We start from the raw sequence: 26,098 nt of genomic DNA on the forward strand, positions 1-26,098 counted from the left end.
AGAGCAAGTACAACGTAAATTAGCAGAAACACACTCCTTACTTTCATGAATTCACATTAACATGAGGGAACACTGGGATAAACTTTGTGTTTTACCAACTGCCACCGACAAAGAAGAAAAAGAATCACATGATGCCAGGAATTTTTGTTCTGCTCTTCTAAATTTACTGTTGTACTAAAACATTTGCTGAAACGTTCCTCTGAGTACTGAGCTTGCTGCAAGCTGTTGTCACGGCAACCCTTTGCTGCAAGATTTGCATTGCCAGATCTCAACCCCAGTTCAGGGCAATCTCCTCTTCACTGTGCTCAAAACAATATAATTGTTGCCCCACAATTATAAGGAATTAGACTTATCTAGATCTGTGGTTCTGAAACTGGGGACTGGGGCCCCCATGGGGCTCGGGAGATAACTTCAGGGGGTCACCAGATAATTGTAAAAAAAAAAATATCCTACATTTATCAAATCTTTGTCTTGGGGGTCATGGATCAGAAAGTTTGACAACCACTGATCTAGATTATAATAAATTTGATTAGTTTAAAGTAAACAGGATTGAAATGGTATCTTTAAAAGTGCCTTCATAAGTTAGTTGTGAATTGGTACCATACAAATAAAACTGAACTGATTAACATGTTTTAATGTTGAGACCTTATTTCTCTAAATGCTGCGGAACTCAGTCTTTAAATAAAAAATAAAATTGGCATGGAAACAATCTAGATTTGGGTAGGTCTCAGCATTTTCTGAAATTGTTGCTGGTTGTTTTTCAGTTTATTAACATCACAGTAACAGTGGCTGCAACACTTAAAGTTAAATTAAAAACTAATTTTTATTTTTAAAGGAGAGATCGAATGAAAAGCTGCAACTCAATGTATTGACCAGCAAGAGTTGAATTAAAAAACATTTTGTGTGGCTATTAGAAGCTGATGCTTCATCGCTGTGGGGCGGTGACATGCATGAAGTAGGGGGGTGGGATGGGATCCACCCCTTGGAATCAAGACGCCTCGGTGGATGAGCAGAGATAGGAGGTGGTAGAGGCTTTTGATGAGGCTCCCTCTGGTATTTGGAAGATAGGGAGGAGGCAGTGATGGTGGCCAATGGAGCAGAAGTTTATTGTGATGGCAGAAATTAACACTGAGGTAAGGTTGATCGTGTAGGAGAGTGAAAAACAGCTGCAGGATGAAAGGGTGAAACACCAGATAAGTGCAGATATGAAGGAACAGATCTCCCTCATTGAACTTTTGCACAAGTTTGTTTAAAAAAAAAAACCCAAAAGATTTAAGAATGAACAATATGATACAAGGCAAAGAAAAGAGGGTCCAGCTTTGTCACAATGTCCTCGTTGCTAACTTCCCCAGCCTGGATCAGACCCTTCTCCAACACAGTTGAATCAGATGTTATCTGCATGTCATTCAGCTCTGCAGAGGTCTGGTAATGAGCCAGTCATTTGATTCAGGTGTGCTGGAGAAGGGTTGCATCTAAAAGTTGCAGGATCGTAGATCTCGAGGACCGGACTTGGGCACCCCTGGTGTAGGGATTTATAGTGCTGACTGAGGCTGAATATGCACGAGTCCTGTTAGTACTGTTGGTGTAGATTTGTTTGTGAATAAAAGCTACTTTGTGCTATTTACCATTTTATAGCAAGCACTTTAAATTTATTCAGCAAACACAGAACAGACAACCTGCAGGTCATGGGAAGATGTTAGATGAATTCATGTGTGATGCAAATGTCCTTCAAAAACGAAAACCCTGAACTCATTCAACAGGAAAACATTACCCTGTTGTTCAGACTTTGGATTTTGTAACTTCACAGACCTTTAATATGCAAAGAAATAAAAATAACACATTATATAACAAAGTAAAGGTTAGAGAAGAACCCCAAAAGCAGAATATGACCTCTTTAATATCGTTACAATGCAAGCCTTCCCCACCAGACTCATGAAATTCCAAACCTGTTTGGAATTAGAAATTGGAATTCTTGACATTTTCCTGAAGGATTTGCATGTTGTTAACATATTTCTTTTAGTTGAGATGCATTTATGAGATGCAATGGCAGTGTTTTTATTACAGAAAATTATGAAGATTATTCACACAAGGATTTTTTTCTGCAGTGGAAGTCATTGAAAAAAGGAAAATCTCTCCTTCCCCCTTTTCTCTTCTTTAACCCTCAGCTTACTTTTTCTCGGTGCTTTTAAATGACAGCCAGCCAGGCTGAGCTGAGTCCGATCCCTTAAGAAGCCCACCAGGACCCCAACACCAAATAAATAAGTAAATAAATAAAAAAAATATTTAGCTTGAGCTTCAGCACCACTTATGAGGCAAAACGACATCTGGAATTTAAAGTTGGATGACGGAGAGGAAGATGGATGTTTCAGTAATTCTGGGCTAAATATTTGTGTTTTCTGCTTTCTCCTTGTTTGTCTCTTTTCCGCCCTCCTTGACAATCTTTCTCATCCTGCTGCTCTATTTCTGCTTCTTGCTCTGTCTCTATCTGTTCCTGTCCTCCTCTCCTTCAGTCTCCATCTCCCTCCTGCTCTGTCCCTGTCTCTTTATGAAGATGTATATTCAAGGATTTATTTCTTTTAATGGTGTGCCAAAAGTAGATCCTCTGCACAGGAGGAAGCTTTAAAGAAAGCCTCTAGTGGGAGTGTGTGGGCTGTTTAAATTGGGATTGGAGTTAAATATTTAGTCAATTCTGACAGATAAAAGAGTGAAAATATGGTGTCATTCTTTTGTGAGCCTTGCTTTTATTTAAATGTATGTGTTTCCCCTTAAAAACAAAAACAAAAAAAATAATCCTGCACTTAGAAATGCCTATGAGCTTTCGGAGGGTCATGTGGCACAGGAGGTTTAATTTACCCTAATTTCATGCTAACCTGTCATTGCCTATCTATAGCAACATGCCAGCTTGATGCTAGAGAAAGCAACAACAGAAAAAAAAAACCATAGGATGTTTCAGCATCAAAGTGACCAGAGTATTTAATTTGGAAACTGTGCAGTACCATGGCTCTGGTCATTAATCCACGATTCCATGTGGGTTTAAACAGGGACTGCAATAGAAAATGAATGAGCAAGATGACAGGAGATTACAAGGGTGTATTCCAGTTTTAGCCAGCAGCTCATCTTTGGAATTTTCTTATTCTCTTACTCCCTCTGCAGAGAAATTAGAAAAATGCACATAAGCAGTGCAAGATTGTTAATCACATCTTTCAGCCCTTAATAAAATGTATAATGAGAACCAGGGTAGTTATTGCCACACATTATTACACACTGTCAGATCGCTCTATCAAAGAGACTACCGCTCTTAACTGTGGTATCTCTGATCCTATTCATTTTTCATGACTTCTCACAGTTTTCCAAGATTTATTTGGGTTATCTGGGTTCTCCAGGGCCTGGTGCAGTATGCATGATTAGTTTATATTGGTACAAGGCGAGAGTTGCACGTCACCAGGACTTCTTCTCATCCTGTTCTTATCCTCTTTGATTATTTTAATGAACACCAGAAATGCATTCAGTAATTCCTGGTGGATCTCTGTCACACTGTGTTAAAGTGAGTAATGAAATATCCAGACTATTTACTTGCAAAGCTGGCATTATATTTTAAAGTGAAGTTGTTGTAGTGATTTACCATGTCAGATTCATTTGTTGGCATAATTGTAGATGAACGCAGCTGCTTCTCTGGGGTAACATGAGGTCTTAAACTAGACGTTGTTTTAACATTCCCTTTGATTCTTCCCAAATGTCTCTCTTTTGCTGATATTTTCTGATAAAGCATTCTTGGGAATTTACCTCCCACAATGAGCTGCACTCCCAAACAACTCAGCTTTAACAGGATCAGAGCATAGCATAGCTTTCAGCAATTAACACTCCTTCTGCTGGTGCATGGTTTAGTAAAAGAAACACAAATATATATAATATATATATAATTTTTTTTTATGAAATCAAATACCATGGGAGTGATGTGCACATGCATGTAAGTTGTCCAGGCTTCACTTGGTTTACCAAAGAACATCATCGTTTAACACGTCATAAAACCTGCCTTGTGGCTAATTTGACAGGTCACAGACAAAACAATGGCAATCTACTTGCATATAGATTATTACAGATACCGTGTACTGGCATTTGTTATAGAAGCTGACAAAACATGCCGCAGCAATGAACAACTCAAACCTTTTCTATTAGATTCCCAAATTAAGATTAGGAATGTGTTATTGAGCAGAATATATCGGCTCTATAATGTTACTACAGTAATAATTTAGTACAGTTCATAAATGACTTATGTTAATATGAGTAAAGACTCTAAAATTAAGAAAATTCAGACTATTATCAAGTGAAATTATCTGCCAGTGCAGTGAGACAATTAAACTTTGTAAGATTTCCTGAAATAAGAAAAAATATCTTTAGACAAGTGAGAAAATCTTAAAGTAAGTTGTGAAACATTGACTTCTAGTCCTTTATAAAGCAAGAAAGTGCTCAAAAAAGCCTGTTAATGCTTCTTTTCAGTGTTGGTTCTTTCTCACTTTTAGATAAAAGATCTGAAAACAGGATGATTATTCTTAATTTGAACATGGCTATTAATAGTCTTTTTAAAAAAATAAAAAAAAGAAATAAATAAAAATGCTCAACTTCAACATGAATTCATGTTTAGATGATGATTTTCTCCCAAAGTTAGAAAGAAAGAACACAAAAAGGAATCAATGATAAGCTGGTTCTGAAGGTTTTTCACTTAATAACAGACTTTAAATCAGTGTTTCAAAACTTGTTTTAAGCTATTTCTCACTTTCTAAAGACTAGATAATTTTTCTTATTTCAGGAAAACGGTGAGATGGTGCTGGGAGGTCTTGAAGCAAATTTTTACAAGTGAAATTGGGAGTGATAGATACAACGTGATCTAAAACGTTGTCTCAGGTAATTAATTTAACGTAATATGCATGTAAAATAGCCAATTTTAAGATTTGTCCCAAAAATGTATATCCTACTTCCCGTTAGGTTCATCACTAGAGATAGTAAAGTCTTATATACATTTATATATATATATATATATATATATATATATATATATATATACCGTGTCGGGGTGGTTACTCTGAAAAAGTAATCAGTTACTAGTTACTCATTACTTCTGTAAATTGTAATTAAATTACTAGGTACTGCATTTGAAAAGTAACTTTACTACTTATAACTTTACTTTAGCATTTCCTAATTCACCGTGTAGACATGGACAAACATGTAGCCGAATCATCACTGCCTGTCTGCGTAGTGTTTACTGTATATTTTAAACAAAATGGCTTTAAAACCACAAGAACAACATCCCTGTCTGTGGGAAGAAATGGGCACTCCTGTCTCATAATAATTTTATCTAGTATTTTTCCAAACCTGGGCCATTCAATAGTTGACAGGGGGAGCTTGTTTCCTACAATGAACCCTGCTTGTTTAGGCGGGTCGGCTGCTGAAGGACTCTTTACACTGACTGGAGGATCTTTCACCACAAGTTTGGACTGAAACTGGACTGAACTGAAAATAATGTAAATATCACCACTGACTCTCCAGCTCCATTTTTCTTTCTCTTTAATTGGCGCACAATCAGTTATGTCACGCAAATCGATCTCTATGACAACGTGCCCAGGCAAGCACACACACAGGCAGCAGCATGTGCGTACCACTTAAAACAGATCAGAACTTTACACACAGCCAAACACGGCTCAAGTAACGAAGAAAAACATGTTACTGTAGTACAGTAATTTTGTTTCCAATATTTTAAGTGAAACGCTTTACTTCACTTTGCTACCCAAAAAAGTAATATCGTTACTGTAACGTGTTACTTTATAATGTGTTACTCGCAACACTGTATATATATATATATATAAAGCTGCAGAACATAAAAATAAAACAGTGAGGCAGAAGCTGTCAGAAAGATGAAAATGCTACTGCACATTGAGCTGAAGGGAACTAAAGGAAGAAAAATACTCTTTAGGTTCATTTTATATTAAGAACATAATTATTTAATACACTGTTAATATAGAAACCCTGATTAGAGGAGCCTGAGTCTTTTCATTTCTTTCTTTTTTTCCAGGGGGCTACAACATTAATGACGTCATGTTCTACTGGACCAGAGGAAATGAGTCTGTCAGCGGTTTAGATACCCTTCAGCTGGCTCAGTACACGGTGGAGGACCACTACACTTCCGTCTCAGAGGCTGTCTATGAAACGGGTAAAAATTATATTTAAAACAATCCTGGGTTATACTAATGTCTGCACAGCAGTGATTTACTGTTAAATAGCTTTTCATTGCCGTCTAACCGACTTTCGTTCCTCCCCTTTAAGGTCGGTACCCCAAGCTGGTTTTCCACTTTGAGTTAAAGAGGAGCATTCTGTATTTTATCCTGGAAACTTATGTTCCCTCAAGCCTACTGGTGGTCCTCTCATGGGTGTCCTTCTGGATTTCCCTGTCCTCTGTTCCTGCACGTATTTGTATCGGTATGTAACTGCTCAATTATTTAGAAGAACATATTGGTAAGGGGGAAAAAATGTCATGTTTAGACTGAATCATCACCTTGAAAACTCTTTACTGTTTAACTGTTAAATGTTTGCTTCTACCTAAAATATATTAAAACAACTAGAAGCATGATTACATTTTTCAGCTAATTTACTTAACAAATATTTTTCTGTTGTAAAGTGAGTATTCTGTTGGTCTTATGGCTAAAACCTTTTTAGCTGATGGCCTCACATTATCTTCACACAATTTCTGATGTGATGCAAAATATCTGAAATAAAAACTAAAGAAGCTGCATGGTTAAATACTAAAGAGAAAGCTTATTGGATGGGTTTCTTAAACAATAATCTTTGTTTATTCTGGGTTTCTTTTGGGGATGGGTTGAGGGGGTGAGTGTTTCTCCTACAATGGTGAGTGTTTGTTTAATTAACTTTTATCTGGAGACACTATTTGAAGGAGGAGATCAATTTCCAAGGCACCTGCTTAGTAATTCCTGACTTTAGGTACTGGTGTTATGAGACCCTCAGCTCATATTTCTTTTGTATTTGTTTACTATTTTTAATGCAAGAAGCTTTTGCTCCCCTGTAGAGAGCTCAAGTGTTGGATTATGTTTGATTTTAAAGAGTGAGCTGCTCCGATATTGGTATTATGCGGTGTGAACATCCACACATGGATATCCAGCTGGTTTAGATCCATCACTCCTCCAAGGAGCTTTACAATAAGTTTTCAAAACAAAACAGTTTATTCTTATTTTATGGCACATCATGCATTTTAATGAGGTCTGTGTATGAACTTGGTTTCTTTGGCTTGTTTTCCATTTTATCTAACAGTTCACACTACAAAGGGATTATGCCAGTTTGAAGGCCACATGAGAAAATGGAAACAAAGCAGCATCATTTTTTGGTTTTATTCAATGCACAAGGTAACAAGTAGGACTGCAGGATGGAAGGCCATACTGGAATTTAAATATAGATTGCTACAGTATAGAAATGATCCAACAACACTGTATGACGATCTGCCAGCTAAGCTACGGGATCATGGCTTGCATTGGATTCCACTCAATTGTTTTTGGCATCACATGCTGTCAGTGGACAGACAGTGACTTTGTAAATTGTAAGTTTAAGTTAAAACAAACCTTGGCTGCTCAGATATATGTCCAAACTCTCCTGCTTGTTTCTTGGTGCAGGTTTCAGCTATATGCATTTCTTATGTCATAGATGGTTAATCCTTTCTTTCAATGTTAATACCATAGCTTGAAATGACATAATGTAGAAAGGAAAATTATCATGATATGAATAAAATAAATAGATACCTCAGTATTTTACTGTGTCTTTATAAAGCGTACAGCTATAATGCAAAGCTACAGATGTGCACTAAATGGTTAGCATGCTAACTTTAATAGATAAAATGGCGTAACTTTTGTTTATTAACTTTCAGTTGGTCATTTAGTGTTTTTAAAGTCATAGGCTACATACAAATCTCCCCTTTAACACATTAACATGGCAAGAAAAGTGTCTTTTTTCCATACACGATGGTATTCCAAACATTAAATAAAGAGCTTATTGTTGTGCCTTTGGTTTCTGGGGTTCTTGGATTAATATTAAGGTTTGCATTTATTGTCACATTAAAATTCCACCACTGTTATTATTGCAGCTTGCATTACTGTGCTCCTGATTTCACAAAAGATGAAAACTTTTGAAGACTCTGTGCCAGAAACGGGTTTTATTTTGGAAAATAATCACTCTAAAACAGCTTCTTCTTCTTTTTAAATAATAATTAGAGAATTCCAGCTATAATATCAAAATTCTGTTTAATGGAATAAATTAGTGAGTTGATCAATATTAAGTTTTTTATTCAAATGGTAAAAAATGAGACATTGTCTACTGTTACTTTTACTGCTTGTGTTTTATTAACATTGGCTTATTTTTTTAGTTAGAAACTCTAACGGCAGAATTATCCCTCAACGTCTCCCCAAAGTAAAGAATCCTTTTAAAAAAATCCTAAATACAGGTGGTGAAGCAGATCCCCCTTTAAAATCTAATCAATTGTTCCTTTATTCCATTTCTGAGATTTTCTGAAAATTTCATCAAAATCCAAATCTGTATTTTGGAGTTATGCTGCTAACAAACAGAAAAACAAACCAACGCCACTAAATACCTGACCTCCCCCTTGGTGGAGGTAATGAATAAATTAAAAAGATTAAAAGCAAACAGGAATCGAGATCACTTGAAAGATAGGGTGCAGATTTTAGGTGCATATGAAAATTAATGTTATAACCTGGATTTAAAGGTGTTTACTAGGGGTGGGACTTTAACATGTTATTTAGGAATAATCAATTCCAAAAATTTAATGTGTTAAAAACATTTACGCATTTAATCGCGGTTCGCATAACAAACAACGTAAAATGTTTGCCTGTGCACCATTTCCGGTACACTATTTAAATTGAAGGACACCTCCGAGTTCGGCTAAATCAGTGTTGCCAATTTAACTACTTTAATGTCATATTTAGTGAGTTTTCAGACCCATCTAGTGACTATTTTAAAGCGACAAATCTAGAGACTTTTGCTGGTGCTACTGGAGACTTTTGGAAACTGACACGAAAGCATGTTTACTTCTTCTCAATGAGCAGCTTTTCCGCCCCTCCCCCGTCCATTTTATTTAGCTTTTTGGATCAAATATTGTTATGCAATTAAAATGCGATTAATAAAGATTACTTACTTAAAGATTAATTACTTATCCTCTGATTAATTAGATACTTTTTTTTATTCGATTGCCACCCCTAGAGTTTATATTTGATGGAAGTTTATTCTCCACTAGCAGTTTGTTCCACTTGATTGCAGTATAACGGCTAAATGCTAAAAACACTACAACTATAATCCAATGTCCTTCCTAAAGACAATACAGGTTTGTTTTGATTTGTTTACCTGAAAGCGTAAAACCACCAACCGAATTTAGTTTAAGTGTTAATCAGTATCTGTGTGTGTGTGTGTGTTCTGGGCCAGGAGTGACTACAGTGCTGACCATGACCACTCTGATGATGGGAGCTCGGACTTCGCTGCCCAATGCTAACTGCTTCATCAAAGCCATTGATGTCTACTTGGGAATCTGTTTTAGCTTCATTTTTGGAGCGCTCATTGAGTATGCTGTGGCCCACTTCTGCATCCTCTCCCACAGTGACACTCACATGCTCATGGTGAGACCCTCCCACTTATACACAATCACATCATCTGTTATCATCATCACTGTCGTTGTGTTCATTGTATTCGTTGTGGTCGGTGTTGTCATAGCAGTCATCATCATCCTGTCATCTAGCATTTTTAGGTAAGTTCACCAAATTCTATAAACTTCTTGCTTAATACGTGTCATGTTTTTGCTTACAATCAAACATTATTTTCGCCCCCCACCCCCACAATCCCCTTACAGTACGGGCATCCGATGCACGACATGGACGACGACATCAACGGTATCGTCACCACCATTACCACCCATTGCAACAGAGTAAAGAGACGCAAGGAGCCTGCAGTCACTCCTCCCCCGGCTCCTGCCTCAACAGAACACGCTGTCAACCCCCCCAGCCCTTCGGGCAGTGAGCCCAAGCCCGAGGCGCCACCTCCAGAACCCACCAACTGGTGCCTCACCATTTTGGCCACCCTTCGTAAAATTCTCCGCTCTATAAACTGTTGTCATGTGGAGAACCCCCACCACATAGACAACTACTCCAGAGTCACCTTCCCCCTGTCTTTCGTCATGGTTAACCTACTCTACTGGATATATTACTTGTACTTCTAGTGTTTGCATGAGTGCAGCATGTGTCCTGGACAGTGTGAGACTGAGAGTGTATTTACACAAGACGTGTATTTGACTGTATGTATGTACAGGAAGTGTTAATTAGGTGTGTTCTGAGATGGATTTGTACAATTTCTACTTTGGGTTCAGGAGCTAAGCAACATACTCAACTGAGGTTGTTTTGGTGAAGAACTGATGCTTGTGTTTTTATGTTCTCCTGTTTTCAATTTCACACAACAGGTTTCACAAAAAACAGCCTGACTTACCCAGAAAAGGTGGGATTGAATAGTTGAGATGAGACCAAAAATTGCTTCCAAAGAGGACAAAATTGTTAATGCATCTTTCTAAGTTCAATCATAAAGTTGACTGGCTTTGAATTCTTAAATTTATGTATGAATAAATATAAAAAGATCTCAAATTTATTAGGTCTCAAAATTAGGTAGATACAACTTCAGATGAAGAATAAAACATGAAAAATTAGACTGTGCCATTATGTATTTAACAAAAACTGAGTCAAACTGCAGAAGCACTGATTCAGCAGCTCGTAGAGACATTTTTAGTGGCAATAACTTAAGTAATCATGTCACTGAGGAGGAACTTTGTCCCACTCTTCTTTAAAATATTGTTTCCTTTCATTAAGAGTGGCATTTCTGCTCTACAAAGGGATTTCAAGTTTTTGTTTGGACTTTAGATCATAACAACACCTTGATTTGTTGCTGAGTTTATTACCTTTGCCCTGTTGCATGACCCAGTTTCAGCTAAGCTTTAGCTGTCATATTGATGGCTCAATGACTGCAAGTCCAGTGGCTGCAAAACACTGCAAAACTCCCACTGCTGTTCCTGACAGTTGGGATGAGATGTGTTTTCAGATGTGTTGTATTTGGTTTTCACCAAATTTGAAAGTGCATTAGGACCGAGGATCTCCTCTTTGGTCTCATCTGTTCAATGGACGATTTGCTCAAATGCAACTTTCCAAACCCAAACTAGAGAAAAATGTGTATTCCTGATGCAGCTGGAAACCACTTTGAATGTTTTCCACTCGTGTAACCTTTGTCAATGTAGAATATGCACTCTAAATTTGGAGATAAGTTCATATCCTTTTCCTGATAGATGGCAGTATTTGCTTCTCTAAGGTTTTGCTGATGTCTTTTCCTCCTTGGCATTGTGTTTACACACATCTGAATGATCCAGACCAGCAAACTGAGAAAAATGTCTGCTTTTATAGCGGTGCCCATCTGCTGCTGGTCAGTTAATCAGGAGCATTTGATTAACTGAAAATCACACTGGTAGCTACTTCTTCTAGTGAAAGTAAGGATGTATTCAGTCTTTTCAAACATTGCTTCTGCACATTGGTTTAGTTTATAACAGAATAATGACATGATGTAATATGTAATTTGTTATGTCAACTGAAGTTTTATTTCCTCAGTTTTCAGACCTAAAGACCCGATGAATCATGTCCCGATACCTAAAACCTTAGAAGTAAAAGAGACTGTATTCTTTTTATTTTACATGACGGTATATTCTTTTTAAAATGGAACTTTAAACCTTTATGGCAGATTTTCTTGCACTGTTAAATGAGAGTAAATTGCTATTTCCCTTTAATTTGACATCATTTGATCATTGATATTAAAACATTATCTTCCATTTGTGCCAGCAGGTACAATATTTAGAGGAACGGTGGGAAAAGCAGATGACAGAGGAGCTAAAACAGTATGTTAAAAACATATTCCAAAAATATCTATATACCTGTAAAGTAAACCCATAACTACACCTGCAGAAGAAAATAGGTCCTTACCAGCTGCAGAGATGACTTTTTTTCCTCTGGTTACTGAATTTTTTTCCTTTCATATAGTACTATGTCTTTCTTTTCTTGAGTATCTTTTTTCAAGAAAACAAATGTAATTAAATTTACTCATATTTATGCAGGCTACTTATTTATTAATTGTTATAAATGTAGTGGCCTTCTTCTGGAAGTCTGACCACAGTGAACAGTTTTATAGCATCATATAAATTTATTTCATATAAATCACTTTCATGACACTCATCTTCATTTCCTCTGATATCCAGATGTCCAAAGACTTTATATAGCTTACAAATATAAATATAACTAAATGTAAACTATAAACTGCATTAGGAAATTTTTACATTCATGGTATTAATAGAACAAAAAAACTGAATAAAATTTAACTTTTTTTTCAGTAAGTAAGTGTAAAGGATAGACAGAGGTCTAGTGGCATAAATAGTAAATTAAAACGTAATAACCCACCCCCCCTTACAATCCTCTTCCATGACTGTAGGTGGCAAATAACACCAAGCCCCCACCATCACTTCTCCGGGGTAATTCCATTATAATGGATCAACTGTAGGTCACTTGGGTCTGCATGCTGACAGGACAAGCATAGTGTAGAACTGCAACACATGCAGAGATCATCATATTTTAGTGATATATACATGATATATGCAGTATGTAACTTCATGGGCTGCTGGTTGTGTTTCTCACTGTGCTTTTGTATAAAATAAAGCAGTAGCCAACACTTGATGTGTTAGACATTGTAGAAGGATTTGAATATGAATGAAATGACCAAAATATTTCATGACGGTGTCGTCATCTGTGCAATATTCAAATGGAAAAATGAAAATGCTAAGTCCTGGGGTATAACTTATATTCTCAGTTTTTTTATTATGTTGTTAACCTTCTGCTTCTGCAGTATTGTCTCGGTTTGGGTGTTACAGTGCAGTCACTTCAACTGATAAGAACCAAAGAACTGAATTTAACTTTTCTTTCTGGTTTTTATTAAGCTCATATGAGACTTTTAAGTGCATTTTTTTCAATGTCTGGAACATGTTTAATACTGTATTCATAGTATAAATCTGAAATAGCATGCAGTCAGTGAGCAGATGAACATGACATTTTATATTTCAGAATGAAAACAGGATTCAGATGACAACAGAGATGCATGTTTATTTATTGCTGTGTTCAATATTGCTGTGACATAATCTTATTTAAGTGAAAGCAGCATTTACAAATTTTACAGGTTCCATTTTTAATAAAATGGACTTCAGCTGTATCATGACAAGCTTAACTTTCAATATACAATAAATTTACGCTTCACTGACTTACTTTAGCTTCATGGCTTCTCTATTTTTGAATATGCCATCTACTTAGAAACATTTTGATTGCTCTCTTTGCTTGTTGCTATAATAAAAGTAAGACTTCCTTTAGTTTATGCTCTTCCTGCATGATTATCAAGTCTATCTTTGTTTCCTTCTGCTTTCTTTAAGTTAGTTTTCGTTTTACATGATGGAGAATGATCATTTTGAAACGTTAACATGAGGCTAATGAAAGGATTCGCTGCATGTTTTATTTAGGCTGTCACTTTCATCTAAAAGTGCAGGATCCTCTACCCTCGGTTCTCATTTTCAGTTTTTTTTGGACTTTGGAAGAATGAGCAATTAGTGACAGTGTTCATTTGCCTCTGACTAAGCTGCATACTCACTGTGGACATGTGTGACCATCAATTAGATTAAGAAGATAAAAATAAATAATAATGACTGGAATTTTCTTTTCCTTTTTCTATTTAACCAATACAACACAATAGGTGATAGTCACTTCTCAGTGTTTAGTAGAAGTAGTCAAGGCCAATATGGAGCCAGAGAACCACAAAATGCAACCACTACAGTTTCCTGTCAGACGGGACACGTTTAAAAAGACACACACTGAAAGATCTTATTTTCCTATATTATAACTCACTGATTGCAACTATATTATTTTTGCGATTGCTGTGAATGGACAGTTTCAGATGTCAACAAATACCCAAGAAAGCTGTGGATGTGACATTGCCAGGACATATTCAAAGTAACCTTTGGCAACAGAAAAAGGAAGAACTAGAAAAAAGTATTGGACTTTTTCTCCCCTGTGATGGGATGTGGCAGTTAAAGCTTCAATGCTTCCAAGCTGGCGTCATGTGAAATGCATTTATACGCTGCAGTCATGTTAATATAGACATTAGTTTGCTGTAAATAAAAAACACTATGCATGTTTATTTCGTGTATGAATATGAATGATAGCAATAAAATATGGTTTTAATGTGTTTGTTGTTGATGCACATTTTGTTAATTGTGTATTGAAGATTTTAAATAAGAGTTTAACAATTTCATTAAAAATTAAAAGGCCCAAAGCATGTTTTCTTTCTTTAAATGGTCATATTCTCCAGGTGATGGATAATGTGCCCCAGTAAACATTATCCACCATGACCATTTTAATGTTAAAGGTCCCATATTATACATTTTTTCAACAACTTCATATGGGTTTCAGAGGTCCAACAAATTTGTTTTCAAAATCTATTACCACAAATTTAGCCTTCGTCCTTAATTTCAGTCATTCCAAGTGTGGCTCTAGTGAGCTTTACTGAGAATGGTCTGTTTCTGTGTCTGAACCTTCAAATGTTCATGAGTGGTGCCTGTCCATGCCCCTCTCTGGGAGAATATCCGGCTTTTGCTGGTGTCCGCTCGGTGATTTTAAATGGCAGGCAGCTAGTTGGGGGGAGGGTCAACGGCAGTATCCACTACCAGGGTGAGTGGTTATTTCCTTTTGTGAGGTCACAAAGGGAAAGATCTCAGACTCACGCATTTGAGCACACATTCGCTAAAAAGTGGAACAACTAAGTGAGAGAGGAGACAGAATTTAGTCATTTTTGGGCATCATACACAGGCTATGAGGACACATATGACTGTTAGAAAACTTTCAGAAAGTTAATTTTGGAAAATATGGGACCTTTAATGCAGCACAGGTAATGATTTTAACACTTGCTGGGTGGCAACTATGCTGTACTATACCAGGGTGATCAGACGTCCACTTTTTGGGAGCTAAAAACTGCATCTGGCCGGGATTTCTAAATTGTCTGGTACTTTGCCCTAGTTTAGCCTCAGTTATGTTTACATCCGATTTGTACTGCAATTCACTCCCCAAATTCACTTCTTATTGTTATTGACTCTCAGACAACGAGCAACAGAAGAAGGAGAAGAAGAGGAGGGAGACACAGCTTCTTTTTGTGTTTGTGTGTCTTTATATATATTTATGTTACTGTCTATAAAAGGAGAAACACCGAACAGAATTAAAATTAAGAAGTGAATTTGGGGAGTGGTCCAAAATTATCTTCTCGACCATACTTAAAGTGGAGTGAATGCCACAGTATTTTATTTCCCCACACATTTAGGCCTAAAGTTTTTCAACATTATAAAAGTTGTTTTATATAAACAATATAAATTCTATAAATTATGTTAAAAAAGTCAAAAGATCAGTGGAAAGTCGGCCCAAGTGGACACAATGTTCTTGAAGGTGAATTCAGCTGTTCATCATACTGTAGTAGCCTTGAATGTTGACACATTTGTATGTGTCCACACAGTCATCATGCCACATAAGATACATTACACTACACCCAAACACCAACTCCTACACCCACCTGATTACTAAAGTGTCCTCTTTTTCACCAACTCAAATCTGGTCACCCTAGACCAGTGGTTTTTAAATTGGGGGTCACAAGATAATTTCAGGGGATTGCCAGATAATTTAGAAAAGTAAATAGCCCACATTTATCTAATAAATTTGGGATTTTCACCAGAGCGGTCAAAATAAACCATTAATGAAGAGATAAATCTTTGAAATTATCATGCTAATTTTTTAATATATTAACTCATAAACAATTGTGTTAGTACACATGTCATATTAAAAATCTCAATTTGACATTATCTCTGCAAAAGAACCTGATTTTGGGCATGCAGGTACCTTGACTCAGCGGTAAACCACCAAAAACCACTTTATCCTCCTTATTTATGATGATTCTGACAGCTTTCCAGCCTAAAATTTAGGGGGTCGTGGCTCAAAAAGTTTGAAAACCACTACCCTAGACTATACGGTTATTTAGCATGTGTTGAGGGTAGTATATGAAATGATAAGCTAGCTAAGAGAGGAAGTTAGCTGGGGGCTAACAAGGGGCTAGTGGATGCTCCCCAAGTGGAACAAGCAGGTGCCTGCTGCATATTTGGGTATGAAAGCTGATGTAGAGATACCCAAGATACAGAATCAGATGACTGGGAAGGATCTTACCATGTTTACTTTTTCAGCACATTTTAAAAACTGTTCAATATGAAGGTTAGAAGAGTAGAAGTTTAGGCTCCCTTGCCAATGTTCAGCTGCGTGGGTTTGTGTGTATGTGTTGCTAATGTTTGGTCAAGAATGTCCCAGTGGTGGTGGTCTGAATTCCCTGCAGTACTGAGTCAGCAGCATCCAATGTTAGGAAATACAATCAACACAAACATAAAAATGCACACAAACAACATTTCTGTTAGTGCGTGAATTGCTTTAATTTAAAGACACATTAGGCCACTTTGTTCTTTCAAGCGAAAGAGCAAAGAATGTTTTAATGATTTTATTACCCAGAGGTAGAGAGCTAAACTAAGCAAAAAATTACATTAAAATGATTAAACTTTTTTTCTGCTTCAGCTGACTCTGTAAGAAAAACATTGTGCAGCTGTTTATGTTCTCTCATTATATGTTAACATATAACATGTTAAATATGCCACTCAGTAGACAAAATGTAGACTTTCCTTAAGTTCTGCTGCGGCTTTCGAATAACTGGCTGGATAAATTCGTTTTAAGATCATTGCAGAAACACAAGCCATGTGGAATATAGCATGATCATATTTTGCATAAGCCAGATGGTGTAACCCCAAGTCAATACCTCTGCGCCTCCAGCTTAAGACAAGCCTCCTCAGTTGAATCAGACTCTGTGAATCCAGAAATCCTTTTAAAAAGACATCACGAGTGGGTTAAGGCACATATCAAAGGTGCAAATTCTAACCCTCTCAAGGACCCTCCTTTCCAAATACTTCATGTTCAGTTGCTTTGAAGAAAAATGTGCTTATCAGTGGTGAGGCAGCTTTTAAGGTTTTTGATCCTACCCACCCAACAGATGCAGAAGTGTAACTGTAGCTCTGGCAAGAAAATACACAAGAAGCAGGCTCATCTCTGAAATCAGCTGTTTTTCAATTTGGCTGAAAACGGTACATTTTGTACAAGTAAGGTGAATACCCCAAGTCATTTACAACATGAAACCAAATGTGAGATAGAAACACTTATTATCTAATAATGTTCCTACAATGTCACCTACATGTAGAGGTGTAATAATTCAATCATTTTTCAGATTAACTGTGCTAAAACCAGTGAGAGGGAATTACCAGATTACCAGGTGACAAACTTGATATAAAATATTTTCTTGTTCTTAAGTGATTAAAAGCATGTTTGAAATAACATTGTAAGAAATTAGTAGGGAGACTGGGGACAGTTGTAACACGAGTCAGTTTAACACTTGCAATTGCTCCAATCAGGAACAAGTCTGGAATCATTTAATTCACTCTGCGCATGCCCAGTTCAGTCAGAATCGAGTATTTACCCAGACCATGGTATAACTGAATGGGAAAGTCAATAAGATCCGTGGCAAAATTTTATATTATATGTCATGTCACACTCTTCCACTTCTGCAAAGTGATCAAAAAGTTAGAAAATCAGGGATCAAGCAAGCTTTCACGTGTAGGCTTTTACGCTGGAAGAAAGGTGTTCACTGATGAACAAGAGGAGGTGTTGACAGAGTATCTAAAAGATGCTGCTGATGCATACTATGGACTGTGTCCATGGGAGGCAAGCAGATAGGAAGTGATTAAAGAAAAGTCAGGTGAATTTTTTAAAGGTTGTACTAGTGGCAATATGAAATATAATAAATGGTTGTACATTAAATGTATTTTACTGTATATGATTCATATTACAGGTGAGAGAAATTGCATACCATGCAGTAAAATATGGCTGCCAACACAACATCGTAAGTCATGGGACAAGACTTCAACTGCTGGTCCAGACTGGTTTTCTGGCATCATGAGACGAAACCCAACTCTGTCCATTAGAAGTGCCAAGGCCATCCTTGCAAGGGCCACCACTTTCATTAAACACAATGTGTCACCCTTTTTTGGAAAGCTTGATGAGGCACAACTTGACTGCAAACAACAGTTGGAATGTTGATGAAACTGGCATCAGTACTGCGCAAAAACCTGACAGAATGCTTGCAAAACGTGGAACCAAACAGGCTGGAGCATGAAGTCTGCTGAACGGGGTTCCCGCAGTCGCAGTGCAATCAATCCCTCCCATGTTTGGGAGTAAAATCCTGGAGAGCCAGCAGTACCAGAACCAGACTGTCCAGTAGGTTTATGGTGGGGATCTTGAGAGCCTCCAGACCTAGTGAAGACACTTCCAGCACCAGCTATAACGAAGAATGCACAAGCTGGATTCTAGAGCAGTGGAATTTTGCCACATGGCACTGGAATCAGAGCAGAAGAGGAGGTTTGAGAAGGTGAAACAGAAAATAAGCTTGCCAAAACAAAGCCTGAGCAGGAAACAAGACAAAGCAAGCCGACAAAATCGTAGGCTACAAAAGAAAACTCCAGGAAAGAAAAAGAAGAAAACCCCAAACATTTGGCCACAGGAAGCAGATTCCTCTGATGATGAGAATTTCCGTATCATTTGCCTGGAACACTTCAGTAAAGCCAGAAGAAGTGGGGCTTAAGTGCATGACATGTCATCCCTGGGCTCACAAAGTCTACACACCAGGAGTGCCATTCACCTGCCACCACTGTCTCCACGACACTGACCCCGATCAACGAATGACACACATAAAACCTTGTCCTCCAACATGCACACACACACTCACACATTTAGTGGTCGAAGCCAGTGCACGTTAGCACATTTTGTTAATTATTTTATTTTATTTTATTTTTTTTATTTTATTTTTTAATTTTACTGTCAGACAGGCATATTGATTACTGGGAGTAGTGCAGTGTTGCACCGTACAGTTATATCATTATAATTGGTCATATGTTAGTTGGGCTCTGTTGGGCCACAACAGTTTTGTTTAAAAGTTTTTAATAAAAGGTTTAATACCTTAAGTCTTTGTCATGGTCCTCATTTCATAATGTTACAATTGGTCTTTTGGTGTTTGAGATTAAGCCGTGCATTTTCTGTTTGTGTTGCACAGGCAGTTTTTACTTAATTTATTAGCAGACACTTGAAGCTGGTTTACGAAGCAGTTGTAACTAGTGTTAATTTTGTCAGCCCTTTTCTAATTTAGTCTTAGTCTTAGTCTTGTCACAAAAACAAAAAAAATATTTTTGTCAAATTTAGTCAGCCATACACCATTCTTTTTAGTCATGTTTTTGTTGACGAAAAGTGCTGGCATTTTAGTCTTATTTTAGTCTAACAACAACCACTTGTATTTTAGTCTAGTCTTAGTCTAGTTTTAGTCTTAGTGTAGTTTTAGTCTTTTATTCTTAGTCATCATTTTTTTCCTCTGGGGTTGAAGGGGGGGATTAAGCTCTGCCAATCCACCACACACACAACTCTGATGATGGTTTAAGAAATACACCAATATACTGAAAGGTTACCATTTTATTTTTAACACCTTACAGAAATCTGGCTCTTGAAACATTCTCTCAAACCTATGCAGACCAATGAGATCTTGACCTAACACATGACATCTTTAGATGACTTAAATGAGCTCTGGACTGAACAAATTACATCTTTAGCTGACTTAAATGAGCTGAGCTCTGGACTGAACACATGACATCTTTAGATGACTTAAATGAGCTCTGGACTTAACACATGACATCTTTAGATGACTTAAATGAGCTCTGGACTTAACACATGACATCTTTAGATGACTTAAATGAGCTCTGGACTTAACACATGACATCTTTAGATGACTTAAATGAGCTCTGGACTTAACACATGACATCTTTAGATGACTTAAATGAGCTCTGGACTGAACAAATTACATCTTTAGCTGACTTAAATGAGCTGAGCTCTGGACTTAACACATGACATCTTTAGATGACTTAAATGAGCTCTGGACTAAACAAATGAGGTCTGGACAAAATAAATTACCAGTTAGCTGTTTGTTCTTTTTCAAAACAACAGAATCACATTGCATACAGATTGCTTTTAACATGCTTCAGATTTATATATCCAATGCGTTGTAACTCAGATTGCAAAAGGTTTCAAGATAATTGTCCATCTATGATCATTGTCTTTCTCCGTGGAAAGAGACTTGAATTGGCGGTACTTTTGGAGCGCCTAATTTTTTTTTCTGCTAACGTCTGCTCTATATGACTGTTCGTTCAAATCAATGGGCTAGCTAATAGCGTCCAAACATTTCAAAGATTAACAGCATTTTAACTCAAATGAAACACAACAATTGTTAGTTGTGTAGCCTACTGTGTACTGTAAGCCATCTTTATTTTCATATCATGATTAGAACTGAAGACATACCTTGATATCGGGGTGATTAATCTTGATATGCCTCTTCAGATTTGTGGTGTTTTTCCCTGCAATCCTCGCACCACACGTCTTTCCATCTCGCAGAATTATACATTCACTTTTTCTTTCAACTGAATTGTACTTGAAATGTGTCCATACATCCAGTCTCCTCTTTCTCCCAAGCATGTTCGCGGTCGCTGCATTAGTAGGCTGAAAACACACAGAGACAGCGGAGCGAAACGGGTGCTTAGCTGCGGCAGGGTCGCACTGACTAGACAGGAAGTTAGCTATGCACACAGGGTTGCAATAGGACATGAAAGGACATGTGACATCTCGCAGTGTAGTTGGCTTTCCGGCTTGTTTACATTGTGAGAAAAAGTATCTGTGTGACAAAGGGAGACAGACACAGACTCAAAGTCTTCCCGATGTCTGTTTCACGGACGATTACAAAAAATATTTTTCTATTTTCGTTTTCGTCCAATTACCCAAAGTTTAGTCTCGTCTTTTTTCGTTGACGATATTTTGTGGCTCTATATTTTTTTGTCAGAGTTCCAGAACCATGACTTGGTCTCGTCATCGTCTCGTCTTAATCATTGAAAAATGCTTAGTAGACTAATATATTTCGTCTCGTCTCGTCTGACGAAATTAACACTGGTTGTAACACTATCTTATGGGGATCATATCAGTTTCTCAGCTTTACAATTCAGGGACCTGCATCACAGGCAAGTTTGTGCTTCTAAGCAGAAAATTATATAGTGTACTTTGTGTGATGATGTAAAGATGGGGGGAAACATTTTGTTTTGCTATTTTATTGCTTCTAGGAGGAAAAAAAAAACACCTGAAAAAGAAGTTAAGTTTTAAAACACTTGTTTTACAGAATTTTACTGTGCTGTATCTAGTTTATGTATTTCTTCTTATTATTACTCTATCCATCCATCCATCCATCCATCCATCCATCCTTCTGATGTTCTCATCATTGTATGAATGTGCATTCATTCATTTTCTACTATTTATCTGGGGTCAGATCACAGGGGCAGCTGCCTAAGCTGGGAAGCCCAGATTTCCATCTCCCCTCGCCAGCTCGTCCGCAAGGATCCCAAGGTATTTCCAGGCCATCAGAGATGTAGTCCCTCCAGCATGTCCTGGGTCTTCCCCGGGGTCTCCTCCCAGTGCCCCAAACTCCTCACCAGGGAGGCGTCCAGGGGGAATCCTGACCAGATGCCCAAGCCACCTCATCTGCTTCCTCTTGAGGCGGAGGAGCAGCGACTCTACTCTGAGCCCCTCCCGGATTACCGAGCTTCTCTAAGGGAGAGCATGGCCACCCTGCAGAGACAACACAATTCGCTCGCTTATATTAATGATCTCGTTCTTTTGGTCACTACCCACAGCTGGTGATCACAGGTGAGCGTAGGAACGTAGATAGATGATGATTATTATTATTATTATTATTATTATTATTATTATTATTATTATTATTATTTCCATACAAGAGTTGATTAAAATAATTTTCAAGAGTTATTAAAGGCATATTTGAATAATTCAATTCAATTCAGCTTTATTTGTATGGCACCACTTCAACAATGTCATCTCAGGGAATTTTACATACAAATCAATGCAAGCAAATTCAAAATTAACTGTTAACAGCAAAACTCACTTAGATGTCATGAAAATGTGTTCATATATATATAGCATATTGATGATGTATTTACCAAATAAATCCTGAATCATAATTCTACCATAACTCAACATGAAAGTACATAAGCAGCTTTAATCATGAAAAAGTTATGTCAACATCATTTTATTACACACCACTACCACACATGATGTATGCCTGCCACAAGGGGTAGCCTGTAAATATGAAAATAAAGGGGCTGAGCCAGCGACAGAAGATCATCGCCTACTTAGAGATTTCTAAGATTAGGTAGTTTCATACTAAGAATGTGAGGTTTAAATGTAAAAGCTCTTCAAGAGCCTATAAACCAAATGTGACTTGCAAACAGCGTCCTGGAAAATTCTTCACCTTCCCAGCGAAATTGAACATTACATAAAGAAGAGTCTATAAAGTCTCTATAGACAGAACTTTATTTAAACCCCTAATATTTTCAGTAGATAATTTCTATTTCTAGAAAATGTTTGCAACGCTGCTCAACTGGGAGACTGCATTTCAGATAATGCAAAAATAACAGTTAGTCAGTCTAAATAAATACAATACAGCTGTTTCATGGACGACCATGAAAACAGCCCACTATATGAACAAACAATGAAATAAAGATAATCCTTGTCACACCAGGGAACCATTTTATTGTCCTCACTGAGGAAGAAGCAAACTGGCCAGAAACCACTGAAACAGCTCAAATTTTTACACTTAAAAAAAAAAAAATCTCTCCAAACATTGTCTTGATGTCATGATGTGTTAAAGCAGTAGCTTTTCTAACACGTTTAAACAATCTAAACGGCTAGTGGTCCAGAAGCTGTAACTTTAAACTCTATTTTCATTGTGCAGAACCAGCACAGGGCAGCACCCATGCACCCCAGTCCTAAACATGAATATACTTACAATTTGAGGCAGTTATCAAGCTGAAGTCATCTTTACTTATGAAGAGGTTTTGCTGAGAGAAATTTTAACTACAAGCCATTTCAGCTTGAAGGAAAAATCAAACTGATTATGACGATGTCCCCAATACCCACGCAAGTGTGCAAAATCAACTCTGACACATCACCTGGCTTTATCTTTGATTTTACCTTGATGTCTGACAGTTAGGAAATGATGCTTAATTTTTCCATCTACATGTGACATTTTCCCAATCATTATTAATTTATAACATAAAAAGCCAATTTGAGCTCAATGTTTGTTTATTTGATACTGAAACAATGTTTGTGAAGCAGTAATAAATCAATTATCGTGCAAAAGGAATCTGTTGGTAACTTATACAGTTAAGTTCTCTAATGTTGTAATACACATTCACTGGTTCAATTGCTTGTTAAGACAAATTGGAAACCAGCTACTCACATAGACTTTCAATGCATTTATGTAAACGTGGTCAGGATGATTGCTGAAGATCCAACTGAGAAAGCAGCAACAGAAAACCACTTCCTGATTGTTCCTTTCAGCTAAGAACAGGATGACATTAGAGATAAGAATGATGACAAAAATAATCACCACTATCATTAGTACTATTGATAATAATAATACTACTATAGCAACTACAAGTCATACAAAAAGTCAAAAGAAAATGTAAGTAAATAAATACTTCTGCTTGTATGTACTCAGCTGTCCCCACAGACCCCGCGAGGTCATTCAAATCAAAGGTGGGCTATTCGTAAAATCCAAACAACTGTAGGTCACTGCAAAGTTTTGTTTACTGAGCTCTTCATGTCAGTGCACATTAAACAAATATGCATCTTAAATCTCAAGCTTGTACAGAACAGAAAACAAGAACCACATTTTCTTTCTCTCATTATTTTTTAAAGATATTCACTGCACCTCAGATATCTCTTCGTACAGTCTATATCTGTCTAAAAAACCAGCTGCTTCAGTGTAAAAAGAGTGAGAAGCTGTGAGAGCCCATTACTATCCCTGCAGGATATCAACTATGTACCTGGTTTGAAGGAGCACAGAAGCAGGAGATCGTAACAGATCTCTGGGTGGTAATTTTAATGCTGTGCCCGCTTGAATAAAAACAATATATCCTTTGTCATGGCAGAAAAGTCTACATCTTTTCTCATGGTCCATGGAATATGAATATGAAGAGAGGTCCAATCAACCTGACAAATTATTTTTTTTTTTAGCAAATACAACTTTTTATATTCTAAAGATTTCCCTTGGCTGCTTTTAACATTATGGTGTGAAAAGTGTGGTGTTCCGTAGCCATAAGACTGCGACCATTTACACCTTTATTAAACCTGTAAAACCATAAAAGCTTTCTGGGTGCTGGCCTGTAATACTCTGTGTCACCACAAGATGGCAGTATGGAACCAGGTTTCACCATTAAAACCACTGCAGTGGAACCGAGCTCCACAGCACAAGGAATATGGATAAGAAGTGCTGAGAAATCAGCTACCAGAACACACTGATGGTCCCCATTTAATGTACAAAAGTGGAATTAGCTTGTGTTTCTAGTTGATTTCAGGGTTCTGTTTACTTAGGAAACACCTGCTTAAAGGTAGAAGAAAAAAACATGATGCCCAAGTTCTGAAGCTGAATCTGAGGCTGCATTGATAACACTTAATAAACTGACAAGGCTGGCTGACTGATTTGATCCTGATATTACACTGCATAAAATGAAAATTCCACTCAGTGCAAGATAAAACAAAATGTCATAACAAAGCTGCCACTGCTCAATATGGTTTTGTCCAGATGACTTTATTCTGGACGATGAGAAGATTACATCCTATTAATGCAAGCTGCTGATCAGTTTCAGTGGCAGAATGCCTGATTACTGCAATAATGCTGTTGTTCCAGTCGCTTGTAGTTTTATTCATCAGTATATGTTGGTTGAAATGGATTTTTAAATATTTATTAAAAAGGCAAATGCTCTTTTCTCAAAGGGATTTCTTTTATGCAAGCATTTTCAGATTTCTGTCATTTATTTTTTCTTATAAAGTTTAATTATGCTGTATGTAAGCGCCTGGAAACTTAATACATATATTTAGGATTTAAACTTGATCAGCCGTAGCTAAGCTTGTTTATTTGTCATGTTTGGTTTATGAGTTATTTAAAGTTATGTGATGCACTTAAGTCTTAGGAGACTCATTCATTCTAATTGCATATTTATAACTATTCATCAGGATACATTAGTCCATTTAATTTTAAAACTGCTCTGTGATAATAGTAATACCCAACATGTGTAGGTAAGTATACATAAAATGCACGTAGGTCTCTAAAGGTCTGTTCACCATTGCTGTACTGACGGATGCTGCTCTGTTGTGCATAAAAGCCTTCATTTAATTTTCTCTGTGTTGCAGTTATGTACTGTAAACTAAATAGAAGGATTCTTTTAGACAGTTTAAAAGATTTAGCTATTTAGCTAGATATAACTAATAATAACCATTTAAAAATGGATGAAATTGAAGTATATGAAGTATAACTGGAAAAATTTCAAGAATAGAAGCAGCTCAAAGCCTGCAAACTGCTCTATGCCACAGATCCTAGACTAAATGTAATTTAACTCACCTGTTAATAGCCACTCTATGTCAATCCTTGTAATTTGCAAATTTGGAGCAATGGGGCCATTATTCTGCAAACTGAGTTTCCAACCAAACCATTAAAGCCCAGCCATTTAATTTGTTTAGATCCAGGTTTCTTCATAAAGAATATGGACTAAAGTACTGCTGTCCTAACCTGGGTTTTACTATTATCCCCTAAGGTTGAGGGATCGTCATCTTTTGCCATATTATAACAGAGTACCACATATTTTTAACTGCATGCATACGATATCAAGCATGGGTTACTATTAATATTAGCTGTA

At 37.0% G+C, this 26,098-nt stretch overlaps 1 protein-coding gene and 1 long non-coding RNA gene across 2 annotated transcripts in view; one reads left to right on the top strand and one right to left on the bottom strand.

Moving 5' to 3' along the window:
• Positions 1-10,707, top strand: part of LOC121655423 (gamma-aminobutyric acid receptor subunit pi) — an 85,447-nt gene extending 74,740 nt beyond the window's left edge. The window contains exons 7-10 of the mRNA XM_042010044.1: positions 6,068-6,205; positions 6,319-6,471; positions 9,490-9,680; positions 9,911-10,707. Of these exons, the coding sequence (XP_041865978.1) occupies positions 6,068-6,205; positions 6,319-6,471; positions 9,490-9,680; positions 9,911-10,276 (848 nt within the window). The 3' untranslated portion in view covers positions 10,277-10,707. The remainder of the gene's footprint in view (positions 1-6,067; positions 6,206-6,318; positions 6,472-9,489; positions 9,681-9,910) is intronic.
• A 265-nt stretch (positions 10,708-10,972) lies between these two features.
• Positions 10,973-19,718, bottom strand: LOC121655424. The gene is made up of 3 exons (XR_006013194.1): positions 19,707-19,718; positions 17,146-17,149; positions 10,973-11,057 (listed from the first exon to the last, which is right to left on the bottom strand). It is a non-coding gene; the product is annotated as an uncharacterized LOC121655424 (long non-coding RNA).
• Positions 19,719-26,098: the final 6,380 nt, after the last annotated feature.

The sequence above is a fragment of the Melanotaenia boesemani genome, chromosome 16, assembly GCF_017639745.1.
Source record: "Melanotaenia boesemani isolate fMelBoe1 chromosome 16, fMelBoe1.pri, whole genome shotgun sequence".
Lineage (NCBI taxonomy): Eukaryota > Metazoa > Chordata > Actinopteri > Atheriniformes > Melanotaeniidae > Melanotaenia > Melanotaenia boesemani.